Source organism: Centrocercus urophasianus, unplaced genomic scaffold (genome assembly GCF_019232065.1).
Source record: "Centrocercus urophasianus isolate 14NV4802_14NV808 unplaced genomic scaffold, USGS_Curo_1.0 seq_12, whole genome shotgun sequence".
In the NCBI taxonomy this organism is placed as follows: Eukaryota; Metazoa; Chordata; class Aves; order Galliformes; family Phasianidae; genus Centrocercus; species Centrocercus urophasianus.
Genome location: NW_024884364.1, coordinates 31,205,564 through 31,217,592, shown reverse-complemented (window position 1 = coordinate 31,217,592; position 12,029 = coordinate 31,205,564). Strand labels below are relative to the sequence as shown.

The 12,029-nt window shown below is 36.9% G+C and overlaps 1 protein-coding gene across 4 annotated transcripts in view; it reads left to right on the top strand.

The window, feature by feature from the left end:
• ERG (ETS transcription factor ERG) overlaps nt 1-12,029 on the top strand; it is a 108,498-nt gene that overhangs the window by 85,640 nt on the left and 10,829 nt on the right. For 3 of the 4 annotated variants that reach the window (XM_042810698.1, XM_042810699.1, XM_042810701.1), the window contains exons 3-6: nt 2,506-2,657; nt 5,199-5,402; nt 6,422-6,502; nt 8,441-8,512. In XM_042810698.1, coding sequence (XP_042666632.1) covers nt 2,506-2,657; nt 5,199-5,402; nt 6,422-6,502; nt 8,441-8,512 — 509 coding nt within the window. The remainder of the gene's footprint in view (nt 1-2,505; nt 2,658-5,198; nt 5,403-6,421; nt 6,503-8,440; nt 8,513-12,029) is intronic. The other variant, XM_042810700.1, reaches the window with a different exon arrangement.

Below are 12,029 nucleotides of genomic sequence, written 5' to 3'. Positions count from 1 at the left end.
AGTACTGATACCGTATTTTACATCAGCAGCAGGATTTTGATATGTCTTTATCCCATGTTCCTTTTCATGGAAAAAAAGAAAACAATAAAAAAAAGAAATTGTGCTAGTAAGACCAAAGGATGATGTTAGCTCTCTGCTTCCAAAAAAAAGTCACTGAACGGGCTGAACTTCTCCGTCTTTTCTCTTTGTAACATAACTGACATTGGGAGTCAGGATAGATACTGCATAGGTATAAAGGAGAGGAGTTGGCCCATGATTCCAAATATATGATTTAGCCTGCAGACTAATTCATGCATAGATGCCATTTCTGTTTGCTAATGGTAAACAGAAAAAGCCAACATTTTAGTCACAAGCCATCATCTCAAAAGCTCACTTTCAACATGTTTATGTCTGAAAAAGAAATTGTTTTGTTTTGCTTAGCTCTGTTTTGACAGAAATAAGTGGCATCCCAGAATTATATTTATAGGTATATAGCGGGATAGAAAATTAAACCTGAGAGAATAATGCTGAAGTATTCTCATTCTATGGTAGAAGCCTAAATCCACAATCACTCAGTGACAGGCAAGGCCATGTGCTGACTGTATTTTCCCTTGTGGTTATTATTCAGTTCTGTAGCTGACTGAGTAATTGTAGGATCTTTACAAAAGGCAGATTTCATATGTAGTATGTTAAGCAGCACCCAAAATATTTTATATCTGAAAAAGGTATGTGCAGGCAACATTTCCCAGGCAGCATTCAGGGCCCTGTTCCTTCTCCAAGAGAAGATGACAGTACCTCTGGAATGATTTCCGTGATATATATATTTTTTAACAGAACACCATTGACACTTTTTTTTGTTGTTTTATGTTGGTGGTGGTGGTGGTCTTTGTTCATGTTTGCTGTTGTTTTCTTTTATATATATATATACCTTAACAAAACATGGTAAAATGAGTAATAACACTGCTTGGAAAAAAATAAATGCTTGAAATGTATTTGCATTGTTTAAGATGTATACTAAATCTTTTCAGCTTCCAAAATGTTAGTTATTTTTGAAACCGACATGTGGAACAATTACAACTGCATTAGTTCCTGACTGATGGCAGTTCTGAGCAGTCAATACAACTGAGTCACTTAAGCAATGGATAAATTACCTGCCACATCCTTTTGCTGCATGTTGAGCAGACAGTGGGCTGAACTGTACCTTTCTTTTCCTCTTTTGTTCTCAAACATTAGATTAACTCTTCTGGGAATGTGCCTGTTGTCTGAGCATTGATTGGCTTTCAGTGACACTGCTGCCCAATGCTTTCAGCAAGAGATGGGGCTTCCAAGCCAAGGAGAGCAAGAGTCTCTTGCTGAAGTGCGTTTGGAGCCGGTAATGATGGAAGTTCCTGAAGCACCCGTCCAGGAGTCTGGGTTCTTGGAGGGTCTCTCGGTTCTCTGGACTGTATATTAGTTAGTTTGCAAGGAATTGAAATGAAGCATAGCAATCTAACTTACTGCTGGTGTAGCACAACCACAGTGCAATTTCAGCAGTTAAATGGCAGAAGTAAAGGAAAGGCTGTTAGTAATATACTATCAATAAAGAAACTCTAGCCCAAGTAACACCATTCTTCCATTGCCAAACAACCTCTTTGCATTTAAAGGTATTCCCTGTGGCTCTGTTCGTTCTTTTGATTTTTGTAACATTTTTTCTCTCTCTGATGGAACACATTGTAGACATTAAATTAAGGGACAAATATGTCTCTGTCTGCCAGAAAGAAAACTGTGATGCAATTAAAATGCCATTAGGGAACCCTCTGTGGGATATTAAAGCTAGAGACTCTATTCAGAAAGCAAAGCCAAAATTAAAGAGGTGTCTGGTTGCAGATCCTCTGCAGATTTCCCTTTCTTAACTATCGTACCATAGAGACTGTACTAGTCAGGAGCTGAAAGGTTTTTCCAGTCATGTGTGTGGTATTTTGAATCATGGCATTGGTAAATGTTTCTTTTTCTGTGGGCCGTGTGCAGAAATATGTCTACATTGCTTTACACATAGTGCAACAAAGTGTGGCTCACATGAAACAGTGACAGTAGTAGAGTTGGAAACCTGTCCAAGGCTAACGACAGCTATTTATATTCTTTTTTGTCTGATGCATTAAGTGCATCTCTATGTTTTGCTGAGTTGTCTGTGAGATGCTTGGAGAGAGAAGCACAGCTATTTGCAGTCGTGATGCTCAGCAACCTCACGAACAAGCCTTTGTGTTAGTCCTGTCTCTGGAAATAAATCATTTGCATCTATAGGCTTGGAGACAAGGTGACAAATCTTAAAATAAAAATAAATATGCTGTCTGTGGAGACTGGTCATTTTTTTCTGAAGCAGCTAAAGGAATCAGCAGAGTCATTGGGTAGTAGGCTCCGAGTTTTTCAATGACAACAAATTCCTGATGTTCCAGTCTCTTTTTTTTTCCCCATCTCACTCAGCCTTGCAGAGGATATTAGTAGGGACTGGAATAATAATCAAAGTACACCTCTCTCTTCTTTGTCTAGGAATTCACCTGATGACTGCAGCGTGGCAAAAGGAGGGAAAATGGTTAGTGGTTCAGACAATGTTGGGATGAACTATGGAAGCTACATGGAAGAGAAGCACATTCCGCCTCCAAATATGACTACCAATGAACGAAGAGTTATTGTGCCAGCAGGTTAGACTCTCTACTCAAAAATTTTCAAGCAAACAAATGCATTTTCCAAGAGAAATCTTCTAATCTCATTTAAGTAGATCTGAGAAAGAGGCAGTGTGATACAGGGTATCAGGAAGAGCCATAATTTCTCAGAGTTAAGAAAATGATCTGGGAAATACAACTATGAAGCTACCTCCTCAACCTGTTCTTCTTGTTTCAGAGGCAGAGCTGGCTATTTACAGGCACTCAGATCCCATATGATCATTCTCACTCCTTTTTGGAGTATTTCATTCTCACTTAAAACAAGCAAAATGACAGTGCCAGTTTTCTATGCTATTCCTTGAGTTTGAGCAGTGTAATACATTGTAATAAGCAAACAGACTACTCCACTGCAATATGAGAGCATAATTGAGAAATTCTTGTTTCTGGTGGCAAGCTTGGTAATAGGGTTCAGTACTTTGTTGAACTCCTGTGCACCTTGTCTTCCACACAAACTTCTTCTGGAAGGGCTGTTGCTTAGGTCTGCAAAATAGCATGCATATTTCTGAAGTCCAAGCACTAGACGCCGTGACATATATGAGTGTCCAATAACCACTGGAAATACACAGCATAGACTCAAGACCTGCATCCTGCAAACAGAAGAGAATGTTTTGCTACTGGTTCCTCTCTAACTGAGATGTGCCTCTGAAATATTGCTGCTACTATTATGTTGCTTAATAGTCTTGCAGTTTTTCAGTTGTTAAGATATGCAAGAGTCTTAACTGTGGCCAATTTTGCAAGCTGTGATTATTTCAGTTATTTGTCAAGATGTGAGTGGACTAATATGTTGAAGTATCCTCTATGATGGCGTTGACGGTTCTTTTCTGAAGCACAGCAGAGTGATGCACTGAATAATGAAATGTCCGGACTAACTAGATGGAGAACACACTTAAGTCTCATGGCATATGAAAAGCAAACATTTGTCTTCTTGCTGGCTGGTACTTTTTCAGCTTTTTGGTAACCTTCAGCATGGTTACCTCAGCCAGAATGGCTTTTGGGTTTGTTTGTTTGGGGTTTTTTTTGTGTATTCCTGGAGCTGTGTTTTGAGGTGAATTTGAGTGAGATTCAAAGAACAAGATTATCACAGCTACAGCCTTGCTGTTTTGAGATCTCTACAAGAAATATATGGGTAAAAATCATGGAGTCACAGAATTTTAAGGGTTGGAAGGATCCTCAACCCCCCTGCTAAAGCAGGTACATTATAATAGGTCACATATGTTTCGTTCAACTATTATATAGGTAGTGTACAATTTATGTGTTAATCTTTAGGAATAAAAAAGCAATATTCACATTTCCAGCTGCATTAACTTCCAAGTTATGATAAAAAAGAGGCTTTTAAAAATTACAGGCATAATGAAAATCTTTTGGTAAGTTTCCCAATGTTTGGTTTGCTTCAACCCAATGTGAATTTTGCTGGAGTTCCCTGCTATAGGTATCAGTGATCTCAACCAGACCCTAAATAGTCAGACTTCCTTCTAGTTTGCTACTCCTTTCATACCAGATGGAGGGGTCCTCTTAAATCAATTCTGGTGCATTTGGGAGAGTGGAGAAAGCCTCTGAACCTCCAGAGAAACAAGTACTCTGACTTTTAAAGACTTAAAATTCCAAGAGAAGCATCAGAAAAGCAGAGGCACTGATGGGTGAAGGATTGGGAATGAGCAGTGTCATGACAGTCCCTGAATAGTATCTAGCCCATGGAAAGACATGTATCCCAAAAGACATAGTATGGCACTAAATTTATGCCACTAATAAGCTATTTATGCTATCTTTCAAGACTCAGACACTTCACAGACTTTTATGCAATGGACTATTGTCATTTGACCTCTGTGTGCTCCATTGTCGGTTTTCAGGATATCACAGAACCACAGAATCATGTAGGCTGAAAGGCAGAAACTCTTGATGACTCCATCTCTCCTCAGCTCTTACCTTTCCTCAGCAAAAAGTAGAAAATCTACATGCCAGGAGCTGTCTTACATTATGCAGATGAGTACTGCAGATCTTTAGGGACCTTCAGGTTGGTGTGGGCTTACTCTCAGTCACAGGGGTAGCAAAAAGTAGAATGGAAAAGATAGAAAAGGAGAGCTTTAAGGACAAAAACACAGCTTCAGGTTAAAATCAGGGATTCATACATGACTTTCAAAAAGACATCTGCACTAGTTCTTGTTTTCTTTCCCCAGATGGTATTGTCACTACATCAAGTAGTAAGGAAAAACCCACTTAAATGTAGCAACATGTAGCAAAACAACACAGCAATCTATGAAAGGAAGTGTGGAATATTTTAATATGAGCCAAATCTGAGTGTTTGCTTAGCCTATGCCCAAGAAACAGTAAAATTGATTTGAGTGAAAATTTCTCTTGAATAAAGATACAAATTGAACTGAAATATTAGAAAATTGTTTGGACACAGGTTGTAGTATTGCTAATCCCCTGTCTCTTCAGTTTGGACTACAGTCTTTCTGCATTGATCCACTAAATCCCCACTCTCCCCTTCCAAGCTAATTGCATTCTTTGTGATAACACTAGATCCGACGTTATGGAGCACAGACCATGTACGTCAGTGGCTGGAGTGGGCAGTGAAGGAGTATGGTCTTCCAGACGTGGACATCTTGTTGTTCCAGAACATTGATGGGAAAGAGTTGTGTAAAATGACCAAAGATGACTTCCAGAGACTCACACCGAGCTATAATGCAGATATCCTCCTGTCACACCTACACTACCTCAGAGAGAGTAAGTTTGTTTTCTGTCATTATGGTAGTGCCTATCATCAATCTGTGTTTGATACCACTGTTAGATCTTAACCCAGTAGGTTTTCAGATGTCTCTGTTCCTAATGTTGGTCTTTAAAATATAGCAGGAAGCTCCAATCCAAAGCCTCTTGACTTTGAAGGAAAGATTCCCATTGATTTCAGTTGGCTTTCATTCATGCTTATGGGAGAAAAAGAGTTGGGCAATGTTTCTAAATTTTTATCTGAGACAAAATTGGAATTTAACTCCAGCATATTTATCAGTACACTTAGGAAAAAAATCAAATGGGATTCAGTGCTAATGTTTTTTCTGGTCACATACTCATTTATTTCCATTTTAACAATGATAATGCTAGCAATTGATTTATATTGATTTATAAAGCAAATTCCAGGCATGATTCTAAGGACTGACAGCAGTTTGCTCTACCCTGAAAAGGTTAAACAAGAGTTTAATGAACTGAATAAATGTTCTGTAAATTTGTGGGAAGAAAAATCTAAAGAAGGAAAAAAAAAAACAGTAAAAAAAAAACAACAAAAAAACCCCAGTCCCTGAGGTCCAAATGCAAAGCGTTTGTAGTGTAAGGCTAACATTTCAAAGGGAAAGAGGGGACTAGTGAATTCCTGATTTGTGTACTTTCATCTAAGCTTGAGGAAATTTTGCATGCTTGCCTCAGTTTAAAGATTTTAAAATGAACTTGGTTTTAAAGCAAACAAACAAACAAACAAAAAAGCATTGCAACACCAGTGCGGTGCAGTCTTCTCCACACGCACACTGTCAATAATCAGCCAGAAATATTCTGTATTCATAATGTTGAATAAATTAACGCCCTAGTTTAAGCTATCAGTCTAAGCTATAGCACACACACCTCCTTGTAAACTGCAGACAGAAACTGACTGTTGGTAGATTCACTTTCAAACAATCCTCTTTGGGAAAATATGGTTTTAAAAGATAATTCTCAATTTTTTTTTTCATTTTGGTGTTGCTTTTTGTTTTTTTTTGTAGCTCCTCTTCCACATTTGACTTCAGATGATGTTGATAAGGCCTTACAAAACTCTCCACGGTTAATGCATGCTAGAAACACAGGTAATGCTGGCACTGCTCCCATTGCAATAGGTCATATTCTGAAAGCACAGGATTCCTGTTTATGGTTTGCTTGCTCAAAGTGGAAATAGTAAACCAGGAGAGAGATGAGCATCTCCTCTCCTTGTTGTGTGCATGAGTTTTATGCACAGACACACAGAAAAATGGTGGCATCATGTAGGGCCAGATGGTGCAGAATGGTTTCCCCATTGATAATTTCTCATGTCCTATAAGCTTTCGGGCCCATGACACTGATAACCTGCAAGCTCTGAAAACTTTTTTTCTCACTCTGTCTCATTTTACTGTCAGGACTACTCCATGGATCCCAAAAAGATTGTTGGGGCTGAAAAGTTCTTCAGTGTTTGTCTATGTGCTGTGGCTGCTTCCCCCTCATATGCAGTATATATTGCATACTTAAGTAAAATTCTTGCTATTTAGGCAGTTAGCCCATTCTCATTTATCAGTTCTCATGTGAGGTTTGTGTTGGGATCTCTACTAAGTCTGATCTGAATGTAAAATGATTTTTGTTGATATTCACCCTTCTGTTATGTAAGTCGTCCCAAATAAGTATGAAGCACAGGTGGAAGAACAACACAACACAGGCCTCAAAAATGTATCTATCAAAATATGGCTTACAATATTTTTGAAAATATTTCAAACTAAATTTTATCTTGCTGTAGCAGTTCTGTAACAGAGGATGGCATGGAACTGCACATATAGTGCAGTATACGTATTGATAGAGTTATTTGGAATACTGCATGATCATGCCTGAGGGTGTTAGTTACCTACAGTGACCAGAAATAACAATTATTTATGATAAATGAAAAAGATAATACAAAGGATAATGCAAAGAAAAAGAAATAAGAAAACCTTATTTTCATACTTCATTTGTTTTTTCACTGTAGTAAAAAGCAGCAAGTTTCCTAGAAAAATTAACTAGATCAGATGATCTCCCACTGAGATTAGATGTTTGCCATTTGACATAAAGTCCTACTATGGGCTATGGGCCTCCAGCAAACCCCACCAAATGCAAGAGAAAAATTTCCATTGACTTTGATGAGGTTTGGAATAAGCCTTAAGCCCTTTTTAAAAACAGATAGTCTCCATAGTCTTTTCCATCTTTGGTTTCCCAGATTCTAATTTGCCAAGAAGTTTCCACATAGAATTATCCAAATGTTGTTCAGCAATTCCATGTGTTATCTTTTTCTACATGTGTGCACTGACAATGCTATTCTGAAATTCACCAAAATGAGATTGCCTGCATTTATGCCCTTAAGAAAAGTATATTGTTCTATTGGCATAAGAGCTTTGGAGTGGGATTTTCAAAAGAACCCAAAGGTGTTAGGAACAAACTCCTCTCAAAGTCGTTGGTAACTTCCTTGTGGCCCTTTTCACATTCCTAGAAATGGGCATTAGAGGTATGTTGATGTAGTTCAGGCAATGTCAGTTCCCGAGATAAGTTTGGTACCATTTTATATTATCAAGTTCAATATTTTTAATGGGGTTTCTGAGAGTCTAGCCCAAAGACCACCAAGGTCTGTGAGAAGATTGCCACTGAATAGGATTTGGCCCAGGGCTGCAGTCTCCGTTGTATGAACTTGTTCGGGAAGTCATATATGAATAAAGAGGAGGAAAAGAAGTTTTATTTCAGAAGATAAGGAACAGCCTGCACACATGGTCAAGATGTGTAGGGAGGGCAGAAGGGATTTACTGAACTTAATTCTCTTCCCCCCTTAACATTGATTTTCACAGAATTTATCCAGTAATTTGAGTGGATTTACACAAGTGCAAAAACTATCAGAAGTCATATAACATTCCTAATGTATAAAATATTTATTCGTAGTCTTTATTCTGATACACTAGAAGAGGGAATTATTAATATTAGTGGAATCAGAGACCGTGAAAATGAATCTTCAGATGTTATGTCTTCTTTCTCCTTAGGAGGTGCCACTTTTATTTTTCCAAATACATCAGTTTACCCAGAAGCAACACAAAGAATAACAACGAGGCCAGGTATGAACAATGACAACTTTTTATACTACTCATTTAATCTCTTGAACCATGTCTTTCTCTACTCTTTCTGTTTTCTCTTATAAATGATAAGCTAAATTATGAATACATACACATGTACACAATTATATATCTTTGACTACATATATAACATTGCGTAAAGTAAGATAATTAAATAGAAAACGTTTACTAGGTCTGTGTCTTCCTCTTTCCTCTGTCTTTGAAGCAATGTTTTCTAGTATTCAAAGCAAAAGAGGATAGTATGATTGGAGTTGTGCTCTGCTGTGTGATCTCAATGCTGCGTGATACCAATGCAGTCACTTTTCAATGTGCTTCACCTTCCTGCTTGTAAAAGGAAGCAACAATATCCTCCTTAATAACTTCTGAATAGAAATCTATTCAGAAAAAGTATATCAAAAATACTGGATACATACATCTTCTGCTATCTACTTTTTTATTTATGTTTGATATGTCTGATCATGAATTTGGGAGCTTAAATAAATCAAAACAAACCACAAAAATGTTCTCAGTGCTGAGAAGTGTGAGGTCCATTGAAATATTGTGGGTGTGCTGGTTTGTGAAAGGCTAGAGGGAATAATTAAAAAGATGAGGACATTGCAGTGAAGTTAAAAACTTTCTTTGCATCACCCTTCACAACTAATGATGTTGGAAAACTCCCTGACTTGGACATTTGTTTTTCCAGTAATAAGTACAAAGTACTGTAAAACACTGAAAGGAGTTGGAACAAAATACTGAATTTAAAGGAAACCCATTACTGAGCCAGAGGCATACATCCAAGTGTTCTGAAGGGACATACACTAGAACTGACTGAGCTCTTTTGAAAAGATACTTTCTCTCATTAGAAACTTTTCAATACCAAATATTTTATCTATGTCTTGTCAGTGCTGCATGGTATAATTCAGGAAAAATACACAAGTAACTTGGTTTTACATTTATATACATGCGTATATGCATGACCGTAGATTTGTTAATTAATGAATTAAAAAGAGGGAAACACCTACTATACTGTCAAATGAATAAATCCACCCTGCTTAATTTGTAGGAAAATAAACTCTTCTACTAAATTTATTCATCAATAAAAATGCCCTAGCGAATGAAAAAGAGACCACCAATCTAATTCATATATTTGGCAACAGACTTTTATAAGGAATTTACCAAGATGTCCCACAACATCCCTTATTTACAATAGGGGTTAAATTAGCAAATTGCAAGAAATAAAATCTTTTCACAGATCAAGAACTGGCCAATTAACCTGATAGCAAGACTTAAAAAGCTTAAATTTTGGGTGCTTTAGCATTCTCTGCTATGATAGCTACTAATAATGGGAAAAAGGATCCAATCAAATGTGCTTGGAGATAGCATAAGATTTTGACGTTACTCAAACTTAAAGATTCTTCTGCAGGATCCTTGTAAAGAAGCCTAGAGGTGTTATTTGACATAAATGATTTCAGAATATGCTAGCAGCTGAAAATACAAGATAAATGCAGCATAATGCACAAATTATTTGTGTATCTTACTGATCTCAAATTAACCCTCTTCAATCACAAAAGAGCTAACCATAGGCAACTTCATTTATGGCACAGTGAAAGCCAGTGCTCTAGTTGCTGTCTGAAGTGAAAAGAGTAAACATGTGAAAGAGTATAGTGGAGGGTCATATGGGAAATCTGATTGTGCCCTTAAATAAAACAGAACTATGGCCTTGTATGGAAAGCTACATTAATCATCCCTTATCAAAAAGGCTATTTGCAGCATTAGATGGTGCTTAGAGTAAGACATGGGAATATGGAAAATCTTTTGAGCCTGCTGAAAGATATAAAAGTTTGTTCAACTCAGGATCTGAGGATGAGGAAAAACGATATATTTATATATCACAGATTGCCTGCTTTACTTGCTTCTCAATATTAGAAAAAAGAATTTTAGAAATGTTACAGATATTTTCAATAAACATGGTCCCAAGTTATTATTGCACCTAGAAACTTTGAATTGCTCAGAGGAATCTGGAATATAGATGAGAAGACAGAGCACAGACAGAAACTTCACTGTAGCTATGCAATATAGTTCTGGATGTCCAAAGTTCTCAGTAGTTTCCAATGAGAATGAGTAAGTAACGTATGACCAGGTGGACCTTGGTGTCCATTAGCAAATAAACATAACAGGTGAGAGTCTGTTGTGAAAGAATACTGTGTTATAGGTATGATTCCAGTGATATTTGACAAAAATTGTTTTTTCTATACGTGAAACATTATATTTTCCATACTTGTTTCATCCTGACTTGTAATGGAAAATAAAATAACAGTTTTCTTCGAAGTAAAAAGTGTTGTAAAAAAATCCCATATCAGATATGCTGAACTCCTTCATTTCAGCGTCTTTAACCAAATAAAAAATCCTGACATCTACAAAATAAAATGATTTATGATAAAAGCATCTGTCTGTATTGACACAATTTATAGTGGAACTTGTAGTTTGGGTAGAGAGTGTTTTTATTATTCTTTGTGAACTGGGATATCCTAACTAAACATTTTCTGCAATAAATCATCATACAATTTTGAAAGTATTATATTATCTTTTATAATAGAGTTTTGGCAAATGTCTTTAAGGTCAGAATTTTCATTCATTCATTCAGAAATATTTTTGCAGGAATTCAGTTTTCTTTCAAGAAACTATTTTGCTAAATTGTTCCTTGGCCTTTCCTATTAAACATCATGTTTCAACTAGATGGCAAAATAAGCTTTTCCATAAAAAAATTCCTTTCATAGAAGAGCAATAGAGAGAGATTCTGGGGACAAGTACCTGAAGACATGAAAAAGGTCAAAAATGAGAGTAATGGCTGGGGGAGACATAAACAAGATTAAATGGCAATTAGCCAAATCCTGAGATGCAATTTTAGAGAAGGTAATCAAGTATTACCATTGTTAAAGCACCACAATAGCAAATAGGAAATGAGCAAGGCTCATAATAAACTGCAATGACAAAGACATATTTCTTCAGTCACCTTTACAACAGAACATATGTTTCAGCAAGCTAGAAGTAATACAGTGAAGCTATCAGGAGCTCAGAAAGACCTAATATAGGTTTGTCTACATGTGTCATCAAAGAGAATAATTCCCATCAAAGATCTGTCCAAGATAAGAACATGTTGTACTAACATCCCATGAATATGAGCAGATCTGCTTATCTAGGATAGCAATATGTTTATCAAGGCACAATAACGAATGAAGAATGAAGTTGGAATGTTGTGCTATTTCAAGCAAGGCTGATAACTGGATTTTTCTCTTAATTGAGAGGATGTAGACAGAACAACGTCTTATGATGTGTTGCATTAAAAGGCAAAATTTTCTCACAGTACTAAATTTATGCCAAATTTATTTCAGGGCTGTACTTGCCACTGAGTACAAGTAGGCAGCATCACACAGCCTTCTCAGTGTGCAGATTTTTAATTATTTGGAGACCTAGAAAGGAGGAGAGGAGAGGAGAGGAGAGGAGAGGTGAGGAGAGGAGA